Source organism: Thalassophryne amazonica, chromosome 10 (assembly GCF_902500255.1).
Source record: "Thalassophryne amazonica chromosome 10, fThaAma1.1, whole genome shotgun sequence".
Lineage (NCBI taxonomy): Eukaryota > Metazoa > Chordata > Actinopteri > Batrachoidiformes > Batrachoididae > Thalassophryne > Thalassophryne amazonica.
In genome coordinates, this window is record NC_047112.1 from 94,903,825 (window position 1) to 94,924,389 (window position 20,565).

At 40.7% G+C, this 20,565-nt stretch overlaps 1 protein-coding gene across 2 annotated transcripts in view; it reads right to left on the reverse strand.

The window, feature by feature from the left end:
* The window catches only part of cc2d2a (coiled-coil and C2 domain containing 2A), a 119,921-nt gene that overhangs the window by 58,324 nt on the left and 41,032 nt on the right, over positions 1-20,565 (reverse strand). For both annotated transcript variants that reach the window (XM_034180548.1, XM_034180547.1), the window contains 7 exons: positions 17,696-17,855; positions 14,632-14,768; positions 14,414-14,545; positions 11,531-11,740; positions 11,252-11,358; positions 10,996-11,136; positions 4,734-4,890 (listed from right to left, as the gene is read on the reverse strand). In XM_034180548.1, the coding sequence (XP_034036439.1) occupies positions 4,734-4,890; positions 10,996-11,136; positions 11,252-11,358; positions 11,531-11,740; positions 14,414-14,545; positions 14,632-14,768; positions 17,696-17,855 (1,044 nt within the window). The remainder of the gene's footprint in view (positions 1-4,733; positions 4,891-10,995; positions 11,137-11,251; positions 11,359-11,530; positions 11,741-14,413; positions 14,546-14,631; positions 14,769-17,695; positions 17,856-20,565) is intronic.

The following is a 20,565-nucleotide window of genomic DNA, read 5'->3' on the forward strand; positions in this document are numbered from 1 at the left end:
AAATCCATATGGTTTTTTGAGAAAAATAATAAGGTCAGATACTTTTCTGATAGACCTCGTGTATATATATATATATATATATATATATATATATATATATTATGGATGAGCGAGTATACCACTACCTGTATCTGTTCAACCAACTAAATTATCTGTAGCTGTACTCGTAGTGGGCGGGTCCTAAGCCGGAAGTGGGCGTGGTTTAACCCAAAATGGCTGGGGCTTAAATCATTACATTATTTTAAGTCTGAAATTGATATGGATTGATCAGAAGTTGCTATATTTATTGTTTGTTTGAAAACTATTTGCAAAACAGCCTCAAAATTGAGTTTCAAATCAATGTTTTTGAACATGAATATTCTTAAGTGTATGAATGAATATTTACAGAACAGCATCAGAATTGAGATTCAATGTTTTTGATCACAATAGTAAAGGAACTATGTATAGAACAAGTTTTTTTTAGAAACTTAGAATATGAATATTCTTAAGTGTATGAATATTCTGCATGAATATTCTGAATAACAGAACAGCCTCAGAATTGACATTCAATGTAGTAGGAAATTATGAACTACTAAGTATGCATGAACAAGAGTTGGCATACTCAACACAACTTTCTTTTTTAATTTTATGATCAAACTGTGATTTTTTTTTTCAATTATTTATTTATTTTTACTACCTAAAGTTCTTGGCATTTTTTCCACACAAAGTTAAACAATATTGATTAAGGTGTGTGTGTGTGTGTGTGTGTGTGTGTGTGCATGCATGCATGACTGTCTGTCTGTCTGTGTGACTGAGGGAGAGAGAGAGGTTGCTCGAGTGACCAATTTATTTTTACGAACTGCAGTGAGAAAGTGTCAGATACTGCATGCAGCCATATTCAATAAAAAATATTAATATAGGCTACTTTGTGTGTTCAGCTATATGTTTGAATGTGTGTAAGTGGTCTGTAAGACTGTTTATTTTTTAATGATGTGTGTGAACTTGGTGATTCATGCAGAAATCCAGTGATGGCAAACAGGGAAATAATATGTCAGCCTTGTTCACTGTATTCTTCTCAAAAGCACCGCATTCAGTAGGAGCAAAGTTTTCCAAGTGACTTTATATCACCAACAAAACAAAGAGCAAGCAAACGGGTAAAAAATAAATAAAAAATAAACACAGACTGAAGGAAGTGACCGTTTTCAGCTCTGTCTTGTTAAAAGCACAGCGTATGACACGAAACAAGTTCACCAAATAACTTTAAATATCAGACAAACTGAAAAAGAGGCAAGCTGAAGAAAACTTAAGCTGGGCAAGAGTACTGACAGAGCAATGTGAGTGTGTGTGTGTGAGAGAGCACAGATATTGATGAGTTTTATTCGGATCATGCTCGTGCTCGTCAAAAATGCTTTATCCGTACCGGATACTCGTCTGAAACGAGTATCCGGCTCAACCCTAATATTATATATATATATATATACACTCAACAAAAATATAAACGCAACACTTTTGGTTTTGCTCCCATTTTGTATGAGATGAACTCAAAGATCTAAAACTTTTTCCACATACACAATATCAGCATCTTGGTATGGCACACCTGTGAGGTGGGATGGATTATCTCAGCAAAGGAGAAGTGCTCAGTATCACAGATTTAGACTGGTTTGTGAACAATATTTGAGGGAAATGGTGATATTGTGTATGTGGAAAAAGTTTTAGATCTTTGAGTTCATCTCATACAAAATGGGAGCAAAACCAAAAGTGTTGCATTTATATTTTTGTTGAGTGTATGTTTTTACGTCAGACATGCTTGAAGCCTCATGCGTATGCGTGAGTTTTTCCACGCCTGTCGGTGATGTCATTCGCCTGTGAGCACGCCTTGGGAAGGAGTGGTCCCGCCCCCTTGTCAGATTTTCATTGTCTGGAAATGGCGTAATGAAAAGGACTTTTTTTCCCATCACAATTTTTTCAGAAGCTGTTAGAGACTGGCACCTGGAAACCATTCGAAAAATTTATCTGGCTTTCGGTGAAAATGTTACGGGCAAAGGAACACCTCCGTTTCGGTGTGTCAGAAGACAAGTTTGGACATGTCTATCTCGGCTTTCAATGCTTACCAGTCCAGTAAGTATCAGTGAAATTGTGGAGAGCTGGACATGTCCTCTGACACACCGAAACGGAGGTGTTCCTTTGTCTCGCTTCCAAAGCGAATCGGTCTTTATGCGCGAAGCCTCCGCGCGGCTTTCCATGACAAAATCTCTTGTTAAAAGTGAAATCTGCCGGAAAATGGCTGATGTCCATAACCAGATAACCAGAGAAAAAGCACACGACGGTCTTGTATCCACAGAGCCATCCGTTTAGAAATGGTCCGGTGGCTTGTGCCTCGTCGTCGCAGCTCGGTGCGCCGAGAGTCCTTAAAGGGGTCCTTAAAGCTGTAGCAACAGACCTTATTCTCTGTGAAGCCCGTAAAACTTTCACCGAAAGCCAGATAAATTTTTCGAATGGTTTCCAGGTGCCAGTCTCTAACAGCTTCTGAAAAAATTCTGATGGAAAAAAAGTCCTTTTCATTCCGCCATTTCCAGACAATGAAAATCCGACGAGGGGGCGGGACCACTTCTTCCCAAGGCGTGCTCACAAGCAAATGATGTCACCGACAGGCGTGGAAAAACTCACGCATGTGCACGAGGGTTCAAGCATGTCTGATGTAAAAACATATGAATGAAATCCATATAGTTTTTGAAAAAAATAAAAGGGCCGTTACTTTATTGACAGACCTCGTGTGTATATATATATATATATATATATATATATATATATATATATATACACATATACACACACACACACACACACACATCCATCTTATGCATGTCGCCAGATACAGCTGATCATCTCCAGCCCAAAAGCTGTTCAAAAAACTGCCAAAGTGCACATGAAACTACATAACTATAAAATATTTGTTTACATCTAAATATTATACAGCGCATCTGGAAAATATTCACAGCGCTTCACATTTTCCACATTTTGTTATGTGACAGCCTTATTCCAAAATGGATTACATGAATTTTTTTCCTCAAAATTCTACACACATTATCCCATAATGACAATGTTAAATAGTTTTTTTTAGATTTCTGAAAATGTATTAAAAATAGAAAAGTAAGAAATCATATGTACATAAGTATGTACATGTACAGCCTCTGCTATAAAGCTCAAAATTGAGTTCAGGTGCATCTTGTTTCCACTGTTCATCATTGAGATGTTTCTGAAGCTTAACTTGAGTCCACCTGAGTCAAAATTGGGCCTGATCTGGAAAGGTACGCACCAGTCTACATATAAGATCCCACAGCTGACAGTGCATGTCAGAGCACAAACCAAGCATGAAGTCAAAGGAATTGTTTGTAGACCTCTGAGACAGAATTGTCTAGAGGCACAAATCGGTACAGAAACATTTCTGCTGCTCTGAAGGTCCCAATGAGCACAGTGGCCTCCATCATCCATAAATGGAAGAAGTTGGGATCTACTAGGACTCTTCCTACAGCTGGCTGCCCGTCTAAACTGAGCGAGCGGGGGAGATGGGCCTTAGTCAGGGAGGTGACCAAGACCTGGCCACTCTGTCAGAGCTCCAGGATTCATCTGTGGAAAGAGAAGAATCTTCCAGAAGGACAGCCATCTCTGCAGCAATCCATCAATCAGGCCTGTATGGTGGAGTTGCCAAACATAAGCCACACCTTAGTAAAAAGCACATGGCAGCCCACCTGGAGTTTGCCAAAAGGCACCTGAAGGACTCTCAGACCATGAGAAACAAAATTCTCTGGTCTGATGAGACAAAGATTGAACTCTTTGCTTTGAATGTCAGGCATCATGTTTGGAGGAAACCAGGCACCATCCCTACAGTGAAGCATGGTGGTGGCAGCATCATGCTGTGGGGGTGTTTTTCAGCAGCAGGAACTGGGAGACTAGTCAGGATTGAGGGAAAGATGAATGCAGCAATGTACAAAGACATCCTGGATGAAAGCCTGCTCCAGAGCGCTCTCGATTTCAGACTGGGATGCATCAACAAAGTACTGAGCAAAGGGTGTGAATACTTGTGTACAAGTGAATTTGAATTCTTAGTTTTTTATTTTTAATAAATTTCCAAAAAGTTCTATAAAAATTTTTTCATGGTATTATGGGGTGTTGTGAGTAGAATTTTGAGGGGAAAAAATGAATTTACTCCATTTTGGAATAAAGCTGTAACATAAAATGTGGAAAAAGTGAAGCACTGTGAATTCTTTCTGGGTGCACTGTATATAATATTTTATCTAAGTATAAATATATATTTTAACTCATGGTTGCTTACTGTATAAAAAAAGCAATGCATCTGAAGTAAAATTCTACAGCAACAAAAAGTGCTTCATTAATTTGCCTTGCTGCTCCCCATGCAAAACCTCCATGCCTCCCCAGTTGTATACAATTCTAAACATGCCCAAGATTTAAAGCTGTTTGCACTCAACACATTGGTTGAGTTGCTTGAAGGCAACTAGAGTTCAGTTGGACGGTGTGGTTGCATGTTAACAGAAGAGGTGACAGGTTGAATCTTCAAGTGCTGCAGAGTGTGGCAGTGTCCTTAACAAGACAATGAATCTTGTTCATTCATGCAGCTCAACATTTGTGGCAAATTTCACCATGTGTCAACTCAACAAAAATACGATATTTGTAAAAACATTATCTTGTACAACTGAATGCTCCATGGAAAATCAGATGCCACAGATGGTGAGTACCTGTTTCCGTTTCCAGAGCTTCTGTTTCTCCAGTTGTTTATTATACTCAGCAAGTCTTCGCTGGTACTCTTCCTCCATGTCTCCCTCCAACTCCTCAACCTCTGCTGAGATGTCATTTTCATATTCCCGCTCATCTGACGCTCGGTCTGCATTCTCTCTGCAGTAAAATGGAGATCACGGCACTTTAACATAAAATGATTTGCAAAATATAATGACAAAGCACTTTTTTTTTTACAGAAAACAACCAACAGTGTTGCATGCATAGTGTAAGATTCTTAACTGAAAGTTTATAGTTAGATCACTATTTTAAAATTAGTTTCTTGATGACCCAAGAAACCTTTTTGAACACAGTGGTAATCCTGAGCCATAAGGGCAGGAGGTGAGATAAGGTTTTAAACATTTTCACTGAAAACAAACCATTCTGGGGAGTCTATATATGGGTATCCATTACATATGTCAGAAAATAAAATGCATTTATATCACGTTCTTGTGCAAAGCATTGTTCAGTGATGCCTCACATTCATGCATGCACATGTGCACACACCCTAACGTTAGGGGGCTGCCATGCAAGGTGCACAACTGCACACCACAACAAACGTGGGGATTGAGGACCTTGCCCAAGGGTGCTTGAGTGAAATTCTGATCTAACAGGGATTTGAACTCTGGTCACAAGTCCACTGCTTGGACCACCTGACCATCACCTCACCAAAGGTCAAACAGCTCATTTCAGACAAAAGTAAACTGGTTTCAGATCTAAAATATGCTTAAAGCAGTCACAGAATTATAGACCATCGCCTCCCTGGTGATGATCTAGTGGTTAAGTGGTGGGCTTGAGACCAAAGGATCCTCTTTTCAAACCCTCATCAGGCTGGAAAAATCACTTAGCGGCAACGTCCTTAATCCCCCGAGTTGCTCCTGGTGGGTCGTGAGCACCTTGCACGGCAGCACCCTGACATTGGTGTGTGTGTGTGTGTGTGTGGGTGAATGTAAGGCATCACTGAAAAGTGCTTTGAGCTTCTGACATCATCATCTCAGGTCATGCCCCTAAAATGAATGGGGAAAATGAATTTTTTTACAGTGTGAAGTCAGTGTTTTTTGTGTACTTTGATGGTGAATACGTCAAAATGGTTAAAACGTGTATTTTGCAAGGATGTAGTCATGTTGCATATTAGGTGGACAGATTTTCCAAAGATAAAATTTTGAAGAAAAGTGAGAAGTTTTTTTTTTTTTAGAATGTGTCTCGTACAAACAGCAGAAGTGAAGCCTAGCACAGCGTGAGAATGGTGATCAAATCATGGACCTTACCACAGATATTATCCTTTCATTCTGTGTGGTCAGGAGAAAATTCTGAACAAAGCATGTTTCCTCTCCTGAAAGCAAGGAATTGACTGTGTTTGTGGATTGCAAAGTGGGATTAGGTCGGGCCATGCTAAGATAACCTGTTACATGCAGAACAACGGCTAGCCTCACAGAGGAAGCTGCTTCTATGAGCAGAGAGTCGGAAGAGTGGCCGCTTTCAACAGGACAACTGTGATGAGAACCAGCTCCCAGCTCATTTAGTTACTGGCTCAGCTGAGCTAAACCGATGGCTAAGCTAAACGCTACTTCTGTGGAGTGGAAGAATTATTCGATATGGCTGTGTGTGTGAACACAGCAGAATTGAAATCAAAGACATCACTTTGACGTATGTAATCATTATAATTCAGTCTTGCGATATGTGTTTTGTTTAGTGTTTTCTGAAAACACCACAGGTTACAAAGAGGAAGAGACGGACATTTGTTGATTGCAAAATACAAGAATATGATTTAAAAGTCAAATTAAAACCATATTACGTTTGGAGACAAAAACAGCCCAAATTGACTGTGGGTACTGGACTAAATCATGAAGTGGACTGTAGCTGTACATAGTTGGAGTGACTTTCAGCCAGGTAATAGTTAGCGCCTTAGGTTACATCACTTTTATGGCTAAAAATAGCTCTGAATCTGTGTGCATTTTACAGATGGCTAATTTTTTTTTTTTTAATCAGCTATGTACATCAGGACGCACACAAGTTCAAGAGTTGGAAGTAATGATTCATACTCTGGTATTTAATTTTTTTGAAGATAGTGTTGTGTGATGGGAGTGAAATATGCCTTTTAAACATGAAACCCCAAACAGTAGGTGTGAATAACTGATTTTACACAATATGACGCTTTTGTCTATTATCTTACTTGCACAATAAAAGAAGTATTTGTATTTTCAAATCTGAAACACTGTATTGAATATTTTAGTCAAAATCTTCAAAGTACTTCTACTACATTTGTAATCTCAGAGAAGCCTCCTGTGCTCCTAACTACCTGTATGGTTTGGGATTTCACTGGAGACTTTACTGCATTAATACACCTCAGACATACTGTGTCTGTGGAACAAGGCAGTCTCTCTATTGCTTGATTTTTGCCATAAATTCAAATGAATAAAATTGACATAATCATGTCTGATTTTATATTACCACTTTAAGAAAGACAGTTTAATTCTCCACTTTCACTGAATAACCATAGCAGCATCTGTTAGGTAATGAATTATCTCATCTTTCAGCTGTCTCTTCAAAAAACTGATCCCTGTACCTGTGGCATTTTGTCCCTCCTGCAAGATAAATGCCATGTACTACACAGTACAATTGAAACACCTTGTTACTGTCAGCATCTGTATTATACGGAGCCTGCCTAGGGACACAGTGGTTCATTTTTTTGGCCCAGATTATTGCATTCCCTCGCAATAACCAGTGGTTCATTTTTTTGGCCCAGATTATTGCATTCCCTCACAATAACCTATTATTATATTAAAACTCATGCCTATCAGAGCACACAGTGAGTGGTGGGGGGGAGACTGAACGCATATGTGTATGCGCGCGCACACGCACACACACACACAGCAACAGGATTCACGAGAGAATGGGATCCCATGAGATGAGGGAATAAGTTGCTACAACTAGCACAGCTCTAAGACTCTGTATGAAATATAGTTTCTTTATACAACAGCATCTGGCATGCATAACCTGGTAGCCATGCAGCCTTCCAGAGCCTTGGAGTTCCCCCCAAATAAAGTGCATGGCATCTTCTAGTGCATCATATCTCCACCGAAATAGACCGTTTTTCTTTACCTGCCTCTGTCTTCCCCACACACACTCAGTATGTGACCTGTCCCACCAGAGACAATAAAACACTGGACTTATTTTTTGCCAGTGTGAAGGAGGCATACACCTCTTCCCCCCTTCCCCCACTGGGCAGATCAGACCACAATCTCATCCATATGGCACCAGTATATCTCCCCCTTGTGCGAAGGCAGCCTGCTGAGTCTCGGATTGTACAGAAGTGGTCTGCAGATAGTGAGGCGGCACTTAGAGACTGTTTCAGCACAACTGTGTGGTCCGAACTCTGTGACCCTCACAAGGAGGACATAAACGCCATGATAGAATGCATCACGGACTACATCAACTTTTGCTTTGAAAACACCGTACCTACCCGGACAGTGCGGTGTTTTTTGAACAACAAACCATGGATTAACCCTGATATAAAGACTCTGCTGAAGGTGAAGAAGAGAGCCTTTAAGTCAGGGAACCGAGAGGCCCTGAAGAATATACAGAGAGAACTGAGGAGGGAAATTCGCAAGGCTCAGACCGCCTACAAGAGGAAGTTGGAGGAGCAGCTCCAGCACCAGAACATCCGGGGGGTGTGGAGCAGTTTGAAAACCATCTCTGGGTTCAAACCCCCTCCCAAACAGGCGGAAGGTGACCATCAATGGGCAAACGACCTCAACAAGCACTTCCTGAGGTTCGACACAACCCCTCCTCCTTCTCCCCCTGCTCTGTCTCTGTCTTCTGTGCCTCTGCCCAGTATCCCCCCTCCCCCTCCTTACACCTCCGCTCACACCGCCACCACTATCTGCTTCATTTCCAATACACATCCCGGCACCAGCCAGACCTCCTCCCCCTCCTCCACCCCTACCTTCCTCCCCACCTGCTCTCTACTCTTCACGGCAGATCAGGTCAGGAGTCAGCTGAAGAGGATAAAGAGCAAAAAGGCAGCAGGCCCAGTCAAGATCAGCCCGAGGATCCTCAAATCCTGTGCAGATGAGCTGTGTGGGGTCATGGAGCGGGTCTTCAACCTGAGCCTGAAGCTGAGGACGGTGCCAAACCTCTGGAAAACGTCCTGTGTGCCCAAAACACCGCACGCCAAGGACCTCAACAGCTTCAGGCCAGTGGCACTTACATCCCACATGATGAAGACCCTAGAGTGCCTCATCCTGTGTCACCTCCGCTCCACAGTGAGCTCTGCTATGGACCCACAGCAGTTTGCTTACCGGCCTGGCATCGGAGTGGAGGATGCCATCATCTCCCTGCTGCACCGCTCACTGTCCCACCTGGAGAGGCCCGGTAGCACTGTGAGGATTCTTTTGTTTGACTTCTCCAGCGCTTTCAACACCATCCAGCCGAGGCTCCTGAGAGACAAGCTGGTGATTGCAGGAGTGGACGAGGATCTGGCTGAGTGGGTCCTGGACTATCTCACAAACCGGCCCCAGTTTGTGAGGACCAAGAACTGCGTGTCTGACCTCCTGACCTGCCGTGTGGGGGCCCCCCAGGGGACGGTCCTCGCGCCCTTCCTCTTCACTCTTTACACTGCAGACTTCAGACACAGCACAGACAGCTGTGTCCTGCAGAAGTTCTCCAATGACTCCACCCTCATTGGACTTATTATGGACGACGATGACGCGGAGTACAGAGGACTAACGCAGGACTTTGTGGACTGGTGTCAGAGGAACCACCTCCTCATCAACGTGGGGAAGACCAACAAGATGGTGGTGGACTTCAGACGCCGCCCCACTGCACTCCCCCCAGTGAACATCCAGGGAAGGGACATTGAGAGAGTGGACTCATATAAGTACCTGGGTGTTCATCTGAACAACAAACTGGACTGGACTCACAACACGGACGCACTTTACAGGAAGGGTCAGAGCCGCCTCTACCTCCTGAGGAGGCTGAGGTCTTTTGGAGTGAGGGGGCCACTCCTGAGGACCTTCTATGACTCTGTGGTGGCATCTGCCATCCTGTATGGTGTGATCTGTTGGGGCAGCAGCATCACAGAGAGGGACAGGAAAAGACTGGATAAGATCATCAGGAAATCCTGCTCTGTCCTGGGCTGTCCTCTGGACTCTGTGCAGGAGGTGGGGGACAGGAGGGTCCTGGCTAAACTTACATCTATGCTGGACCACGAGTGTCACCCCCTGCAGGACGTTCTGTCTGCTCTGGAGAGCAGTTTCAATGACAGACTCATCCACCCTTGCTGTGTGAGGGAGAGATTCCGCAGATCGTTTCTCCCGGCTGCTGTCAGACTGTACAATGAACAATGCTAGTACTGTGGTAACCATAGCAACCAGGTCATTAATCATGTCATTACCTGCTGTATTTATTAGGTGCAATAATTTAACTTATGGTGCACTCAAGTCACTTTACATATATTACACTACATATTACATATATATAGTACTTATATTTTAACCTGTCCATATTGTAAATATCATCGTACATTTCACTGTGAAGTCATTTCATCTGATCACTCTCACATCCTGACAGTGTATATCATCCCGGCAGTGCAGCATTGAACTGAACAATGGTAGCCTTAGCTTTACCCGGCACTTAGTGCTTTTTTAGTTCTTGTTCTTAAGAGATGCTTGCTTGTTTTATTGCATGCCCTTCTGTCTACTCCTACTGTTCTATGCTGCGATGTGACACTGGAATTTCCCCATTGAGGGATGAATAAAGGCTTTCTTATCTTATCTTAAAATATGCTTCAGAGTCTTTATGCACATAATCACATTGTGTCTCACAGACAAAGCGTCCAGTATATTATTGTATATGAGCCCAAGGTTAAAGTTTAATTTAATCAAGTTCTGGTTATCCATGATGTGCAATCCATCCAAATGATTCAACGAACCTGTGTGTCGCCAGGCTGGAAATACAGACTCAAAAGGTATTGCGAGGGTACAATAGTATTGTGAGGGAACGTAATAATTTTGTGAGGGAACGCAAAAGTATTTACAAGGGAATGCAATAATCTGGGCCAAAAAAAATTTACCACCATGTCCCTAAGCGGGCTCCGTAGTATTATGACAAACATGGACTTATTGTGTGAAGCTCCTGGTTTTGACACTAAACCCCATAATCATCAACAATTGCAGTTGCAGGAATTGACTTTCATGTGTCCGTAATAACAGATATAGTACTTACCTTCTAAAGCAGAGCTTGTAGGGTGTGTTGTTAAACTTCTGAAATTCTCTCAGGGCCTTTATTTCCTTCCATACTTTGACAATGTTCTTCAGCAGAGTTTTGTCTTTCTGCTGCTCGGTGTCTCGCTGCTGACGAATATTCCTATGAATGCAGGGTAAAAGCTTTTTAATGTTGATCCCCACACAGAACAGGAATGCTGTCATTAATCTATCTACACTGACAAGGTTTTGGTTGAGATGCTGCAAGAAAATCTCACCTAATCTCCAGATGGTATTCTGATAGCCTCTGCTGCATGGCCTGGCTGAGGTTCTGTCCACTGTGGATGTCAAGTCTATCTCTGTGCGCCTTTCTTAATCCCTTCAGCTACAACGGGGAACAACAAAACAGACACATTTATGCAGCTATGATGTATTTAAAACAAAGAATGAAAAAGAAAGAGACCAAAACAGAAAGGTTCACAAAGATGTAAAAATGACTGTGATGATGTCTTCACTACACTGAGCAAAAAGACAAACAGCTGACTGGTGCTGTGTACCTTAACAGTGAGGTTTCCTGTGAGGTTACTGCGTTGCCTGGTGAGGTACTGGTCATACAGCTGAGCTAGGCGGGCTGCCAGGACATGTTCACGACTGAAGAGTGGGTGATGGGAAAAGACCAACCCTGAGACATCAACATCGAGCTGGAAGTCGCCCAGAGGGTCTGCTGCACCGGCAGCGTACAGATTCTCATACTTAGACTTCAGAGCCTGTGTTACAGAACAGGATGATCAACTCATCAATGTTCTGGAAAAAACTATCACTACACAATGTAGCGAGTACTACAGTATGTGCTCACAATTTAAGCAAGCATGAAACAATGGTAGCTGATGAGATTAATTATACTATCAGGAAATGATGTCCCGCATGACAACACTGTGCCACAAACATTAGTTTGATCGTCACAAAACGTTCTGTTTTCTAGACGGTCACACAGTAGCTGTGCTAGCATTACATACGGTTTAGGTGAGTTTTACTGTATAATCTTTAAACAACTTGCCACAACACTTGTTTGGATTGTGTAAAACAACAAGAACAGTAATGGCAGGTAGCCAGGGTAAGGTAAGACTATTATCTTTTATAAATATTTTATGCTCACATATGCTCAGTGGCAACAAGAAGCAGTTTACTGGAGTTTTTTTTCGCACAATAACATTAATCAGCCAGACATGGGGTCAAATACTTTGCATTGTATTTAAATACAAATACTTTAGATTTTGAAATTCCAAATACAAATACTTTGTACTTTTTCAAATACAAATACAAATACTTCTATGAACTATAAACAACAAATCAACACAAAAACATAAACCGGTGACAATTTATTGTGAAAATAGCATGACCAAATACTATTAATAAGTAAAGGATTGCATGTTTTATCACAAATTCACTATTATAATATCACAGGCAATAATCAAACTATCACAATATATATTCTGTTTCCATCAATATTGCATCCTTTTGTATCCACCATATCACAAAACAATAATGTCACATCTGGTGTGTCTCAACACGGTGTCACAGAGATTCCCAAGTTTGAAAAGTATTTGAAAAAGTATATGTAAAAGTATTTGGAATATTTGGAGTACTTGGGATCGGCAATGTATTTGAAATACAAATACAGATACTTTGAATTCAAAATCAGAAAATACAAATACAAATACTCCGAAAAATGTATTTAAATATTTTCAGATACAAATACTTTTGTATTTCGCCCCATGTCTGTAATTAGCTTGTAAACATTTTTGACTTCATCATATGACTTCTGGGTGACTTCTTTATGAAGTCATTCATACCAATCAATCACAAATATTTTGGTGATCCATATATCCTTGAGATCATCCATCTAGGCTTCTTGATGGTTGAGATATACAAAGGATTTCTGGATCATGTTTTCAATGACCCTTGTTCAAAATACTTAAAAATCTATTCAGCTATAGATATCTATCCAAGTAATATTCCTACCAAGTTTAAAAGAAATCAGTCCAGCCATTTTTGAGTTATCTTGTCCACAGACAGACAGACACCAGTGAAAACAATACCCCACTTTTTCTGCTTCACCTACATACAGGGTAATTAAATGCCCATTTAACTAATCTCTGATAGTCTGTTCAGTGGCAAAAAGAAGTAGTTTACTTACGTTTTGTGCCTCGTACAATAATTTATTAGCTCATTAGCTTGTGATCGCTAATGCGGTGTGTAAATAATGCATCGCTAAAATGTATTTAACTTCTGATTGCATAAAGTGGTAGCACTACATTAAAAAAATAAATGCAACTTGTAGACTCCTTTTCTTTTGGACACATACAACTAATACTCCAGGGCAAGTAACGGTCGAGAAAATACAGTATAACTCCTTCAGAGTTATCATGATTGTCTACCTGTCTCTTTGTCTACCTGATTGTCTACCTGTCTGATTGTCTCTGTGGATTGTCTCCACAGAGATTTGCAGGGGTGGCCAAAAGGTTAAGTGCAGATATTTTCAATGCGGAAGGTTACCACTTCAAAACTCACCCCTGCACATTCTCCATGTAATATTGAGTTGTGTCAGGAAGGGCATCCGGCGTAAAACTTGTGCCAAATCAACATGCAGATCCAGCTTGTATCTGCATGTTGATTTGGTGACCCTGAGTGAAAACAAGGGAGCAGCCAAAGGGACTTACTTTTTACTTACTCCACACAGATTTACCCTACAGACCCATACTGTTTGCAGTTCTTAATCAACACATATTTAATGATTTGAACAGGCTAATGCAACCACACCATGACTCATTTAAACAAAATTGCTGCCAATTCATCTTCATGTTCAGGATAATTTATTCTTTTAGGATTATGTTAATTTGTGCAGTGAAAACAAGGGAGCTGCCAAAGGAACTATGAAATAGTAAAGCCTATAACTTCATAGTTATAGCCTATGAAAATGAAATTACTCTGTGTAAAAATGGCTGTAATTCCTTAGAGGTTAATATCCAGGAATGGTGGCCAAGTGGTCAGGGTGCTTGGTTTCAGCGAGGAAGGTTCCCAGTTCCTACCCCTGCCAGTTTCTCCATGTAATGTGGAGTTGAGTGAGGAAGAGCATCCCACGTAAAAAAAAAAAAAAAAAAATTACCAATTCAACATGCAATCCACACGGGACCTTCTGTGGTGACCCCGAATGAATAACAAGTGAGCAGCTAAAGGGGCTTACCTTACTTTTAAAATTTTAATATGATTTTATTAAAACCCTTGAATAAAAGCTGAAATTCCACACAAGCACATCAAAACTGTTTCATTTCAATTCCATTGTGATTGCATTCTAAAGCAAAATTGAGGGGAAAAAAAAGTGCCACTGTCCAAATCTTTACAGACCTAACTGTATGCCAACTACAGTGGGCTTGTCTGACCTTGGTGTATACTGATTGCAGTGCCGGGTGTAGATCTGCTTCCATGTGGAAGAGAGGAGGTCTTGTTGATGGTTCCTTTATGGGGTTGGCCAGAGCCAAAATCCTGCCATCAAGCCCAAACCACTTCTTTCCCTTAACAAATGAAATGGAAAAAAGTGTTAAAAGCATGAAGGTTCAGAGTGTGGACCGTGTGGGCCTTTCATGTTGACTGATGGCACCTCCTCCATTTTCAAAATGCGGTTCTCCATAATGTTCTCATTGGTCTTGGAGACGTGGGGCCTTTCTCCGACATACAGTCCCTCATCCTCCAAATAACGGGGCTGCATGCCTTCAGCCAATTTAATAGAAGATGGAACTAAAGCAAAGATATAAGAGGCAGTTAAACTATGTATCAATACAGTCTCCTGTGTCAATTTGTCAAACAAAGCATTGTGATGTCAAATCAAATCAATTTTATTTATATAGCACAAAATCACAACAAACAGTTGCCCCAAGGCGCTAAGTGCCAATAACAAACAACTGTGTCTCTCATGGGCTTTACAGGATACTCGATATAAGGTGCATCCAGAAAGTATTCACAGTACTTAACTTTTCCACATTTTATTATGTTACAGCCTTATTCCAAAATGGAGTAAATTAATTTTTTCCCTCAAAATTCTACTCACAACACCCCATAATGAGAACATGAAAAAAGCTGTTTTTTTTTTGTTGTTTTTTTTTTGCAAACTTATTAAAAATAAAAACCCAAGAAATCACATGTACATAAGTACTCACACCCTTTGCTCAATACTTTGTTGATGCACCTTTGGCAGCAATTACAGCCTCAAGTCTTCTTGAATATAATGCCACAAGCTTGGTGCACCTATCTGTGGGCAGTTTGTACCATTCCTACACACATATATATACATATATATATACACACACACACACACATATATATATATATATATATATATATATATATATATATATATATATATATACACAGTGAGGAAAATAAGTAATTTGAACACCCTGCAATTTGCAAGTTCTCCCACTTAGAAATCATGGAGGGGTCTGAAATTTTCATCTTAGGTGCATGTCCACTGTGAGAGACAATCTAAAAAAAAAAAATCCAGAAATCACAATGTATGATTTTTTTTAAATAATTTATTTGTATGTTACTGCTGCAAATAAGTATTTGAACACACATAAAAAAATCTATGTTAATATTTGGTACAGTAGCCTTTGTTTGCAATTACAGAGGTCAAACATTTCCTGTAGTTCTTGACCAAGTTTGCACACACTGCAGCAGGGATTTTGGTCCACTCCTCCATACAGATCTTCTCCAAATCTTTCTGGTTTGGAGTTTCCTCCAAAGACTTTCTATTGAGTTCAGGTCTGGAGACTGGCCAGGCCACGCCAGGACCTTGAAATGCTTCTTACGGAGCCCCTCCTTAGTTGCACTGGCTGTGTGTTTGGGGTCACTGTCATGCTGGAAGACCCAGCCAAGACCCATCTTCAATGCTTTTACTGAGGGAAGGAGGTTGTTTGCCAAAATCTCGCAATACATGACCCCATCCATCCTCCCTTTAATACGGTGCAGTCGTCCTGTCCCCTTTGCAGAAAGAGCACCACCAGAGTATGATGTTTCCAACTCCATGCTTCACGGTTGGGATGGTTTTCTTGGGGTTGTTCTCATCCTCTAAACATGGTAAGTGGAGTTGATTCCAAAAAACTCTATTCTGGTCTCATCTGACCACATGACCTTCTCCCATGCCTCCTCTGGATCATCCAGATGGTCACTGGTGAACTTCAAACGGGCCTGGACATGTGCTGGCTTGAGCAGGGGGACCTTGCTGCCCTGCAGGATTTTAAACCATGACAGCATCATGTGCTACTAATGTAATCTTTGTGACTGTGGTCCCAGCTTTCCTCAGGTCATTGACCAGGTCCTCCTGTGTAGTTCTGAGCTTTCTCAGAATCATTCTTACCCCACAAAGTGAGATCTTGCATAGAATCCCAGACCAAGGGAGATTGACAGTCATCTTGTGTTTCTTCCACTTTCTAATCAATAATCATAACAGTTGTTGACTTCTACCAAGATGCTTGCCTGTTGTCCTGTAGTCCATTCCAGCGTTGTGCAGGTCTACAGTTTTGTCCCTGGTGTCCTTAGACAGCTTTTTGGTCTTGGCTGTGGTGGACAGGTTGGAGTGTGATTGATTGAGTGTGTGAACAGGTGTCTTTTATACAGGTAACAAGTTCAAACAGGTGCAATTAATACAGGTAAAGAGTGCAGAATAAGAGGGCTTCTTAAAGAAAAATTAACCGGTCTGTGTGAGCCAGAATTCTTGCTGGTTGGTAGGTGTTCAAATACTTATTTGCAGCAGTAACATACAAATAAATTATTTAAAAAAATCATACATTGTGATTTCCGGATTATTTTTTTTTAGATTATGTCTCTCACAGTGGACATGCACCTAAGATGAAAATTTCAGACCCCTCCATGATTTCTAAGTGGGAGAACTTGCAAAACCGCAGGGTGTTCAAATATAAATTGTTTTTCTTCACACAAAACCCCAATTCCAATGAAGCTGGGATGTTGTGTAAAATGTAAATAAACACAGAATACAATGATTTGCAAATCCTCTTCAACCTATATTCAATTGAATACACCACAAAGACAAGATATTTAATGTTCAAACTGATAAACTTAATTGTTTTTGTGCAAATATTTGCTCATTTTGAAATGGATGCCTGCAACATGTTTAAAAAAAGCTGGGACAGTGGTATGTTTACCACTGTGTTACATCACCTTTCCTTCTAACAACACTCAATAAGCGTTTGGGAACTGAGGACACTAATTGCGAGTGTCATGAATGGGTAAAAAAGGAGCATCCCCTAAAGGCTCTGCCATTTACAAGCAAAGATGGGACTGACAAAAAAGAGGAAATCCGCCAAAAAGTGGAAATTTTTCATCCCTGGCTGTAGAAGGATGATCAGTGGAAACAGGATGCACCTGGGTTCAATTTTGAGTTTCATGGCAAAGGCTGTGAATACTTATGTATACGTGATTTCTTTGTGTTTTTATTTTAATAAATTTGCAAAAAATAATAATAATAATTAGGAAAAAAATGAATTTCATCCATTTGGATGAAATAAGACTGTAACATAAAATGTGGAAAAAGTACAGCGTCGTGAATACTTTCTGGATACGCTGTAGAGCCCCCTATATTAATATTATTATTATACAATTTGAAAGATGTGGACGGGATGTGACTGGCTTTGTGCATTACACAGTACCTGGTTGAGAATGCGGCACAAAGAGAAGGTCTGACTCTTGCTGAATCCGTTTATGATATTCAATATACTCTGCTTTTTTCACTTCTAAGAAGTCTTGTGATGACTGCTGAACGAGGAATAAGTCCTCATCTTCTTCCTGCACAAGAAGGCCCTCATCAGTCTAAGGTGGGACAGAAAGTATGGGTCATTTTGCATCTGCAGCACCTAATGCAACATCTGCACAACAGGTGAAAACCAGTGATCTGTGAGCAGACCGACAGACAGCATGTACAAACACACAGCATTTTCCTTTTCTCCTTTCAGACATAAAAAGAAAACCGAATGATAGCCAGTCTCTCTCTTGGCCATGTGTGCGCACACACAGAAATGATGATGGCTGAGAGAATTACTAAATGCTCAAAAGTGTGGCTGTACTTGACTGTACTCAACAAAAATATAAACGCAACACTTTTGGTTTTGCTCCCATTTTGTATGAGATGAACTCAAAGATCTAAAACTTTTTCCACATACACAATATCATTTTCCTCAAATATTGTTCACAAACCAGTCGAAATCTGTGATAGTGAGCACTTCTCCTTTGCTGAGATAATCCATCCCACATCACAGGTGTGCCATACCAAGATACTGATTAGACACCATGATTAGTGCACAGGTGTGCCTTAGACTGTCCACAATAAAAGGCCACTCTGAAAGGTGCAGTTTTGTTTTATTGGGGGGGGGATACCAGTCAGTATCTGGTGTGACCACCATTTGCCTCATGCAGTGCAACACATCTCCTTCGCATCATCCGTGAAGAGAACACCTCTCTAACGTGCCAAACGCCAGCGAATGTGAGCATTTGCCCACTCAAGTCGGTCACGACGACGAACTAGAGTCAGGTCGAGACCCCGATGAGGACGACGAGCATGCAGATGAGCTTCCCTGAGACGGTTTCTGACAGTTTGTGCAGAAATTCTTTGGTTATGCAAACCGATTGTTTCAGCAGCTGTCCCGAGTGGCTGGTCTCAGACGATCTTGGAGGTGAACATGCTGGATGTGGAGGTCCTGGGCTGGTGTGGTTACACGTGGTCTGCGGTTGTGAGGCTGGTTGGATGTACTGCCAATTTCTGTGAAACGCCTTTGGAGACGGCTTATGGTAGAGAAATGAACATTCAATACACGAGCAACAGCTCTGGTTGACATTCCTGCTGTCAGCATGCCAATTGCACACTCCCTCAAATCTTGCGACATCTGTGGCATTGTGCTGTGTGATAAAACTGCACCTTTCAGAGTGGCCTTTTATTGTGGGCAGTCTAAGGCACACTTGTGCACTAATCATGGTGTCTAATCAGCATCTTGATATGGCACACCTGTGAGATGGGATGGATTATCTCAGCAAAGGAGAAGTGCTCACTATCACAGATTTCGACTGGTTTGTGAACAATATTTGAGGGAAATGGTGATATTGTGTATGTGGAAAAAGTTTTAGATCTTTGAGTTCATCTCATACAAAATGGGAGCAAAACCAAAAGTGTTGCATTCATATTTTTGTTGAGTATATATAGAATACCATTATACCAGATGGATATGAGTAGCAGGACCATTAAAATCATAAGGATACCCACCCCCAGTCTTTCGCAGGGCCAACACATATAGACAAACACATTCACATTTAATTGACAAATATGATGGATTACAAAACAAACAACAACAAAAGTCCAATAATCTGCCTTTATTTTCGCCAAACAGTGGACTTTCACTTACAAGACTCATGGGCAGACAGCCAGGGTGATTGCTACGTACCCCATCAATTTATGTTTGCAGGCTGGATTAATCAGTCCACTATTAAATTAATGATTTTGAGCCAAATCGTGAATACTTTCTGGGTTATTTTACTGGTTTCTTTACTCTTATCTGGTGGTAAACTGAGTATCTCTGGGCTGTGGACAAAACAAGTCATTTCAAGGCATGATCTTGGGCTCTGGAAAATACCGATCAACATTTTTCAACATTTTATGGACCTAACAACTAACCATTTAATTGAGAAAATAATCGATTGCTTAATTAATCATGAAAATAATAATAATTGGTTGCAGCCCAGTAAATCCCATTGTGGTTTTATGAGTGCATGTAGTGTTTGCATATGCAATAACGTTTGGTGTTATAACGTCAGCTTGGAGCTGAAACCTGAAACGCATGACCTTAAACAACACAAAGATAAAAAAAAATCCAAGTCAAGAGAAGTATCTTTTCTAAACCAAAATATTTAGATTCTTTAAATGTGTTAATTTGTTTTTTTGTGCAAAATTCTATACTTTAAAAGGTTCCCCGAGTCTTCAATCTGCTTTCTGACCTAACACACAGAAATGCTAAAAACACGGTATCCTTACCCAGTGATGGGTATCGAAAACCAGTTCCTGTAAAGAATCTATAAGAAATTTCAATTTCAATTTATTAATTTATATAGCGCCAAATCACGACAAAGTCACCCCAAGGCGCTTCACATAATTCACAACACAAATTAATCTAAAATCAAAATTAAAAGGAAGAAAAGCACAGTTAAAAGATAAAACACAGTACAATAAAAATAAATTACAAAGCAAACACAAACAAATTAAAAAATTAATGATAAGACAGTCTAAAAAAGTGGGTCTTCAGTCTTGATTTAAAAATCTCCACCGTGTCAGACTGCCGAATAACAGCAGGTAGATCATTCCAAAGAGCCGGACCACGGAAGGAGAAGGCTCTATACCCCACAGACTTTTTGTTCATCCTCGGAACACACAGAAGCCCTGCCCCTAATGTGGAGGTCAAAGGACAATGCAGGATCAAAGATTACCCCAAGGTTCCTCACTTTGTCAGTATGATGTATAACACATGAACCTAGGCTA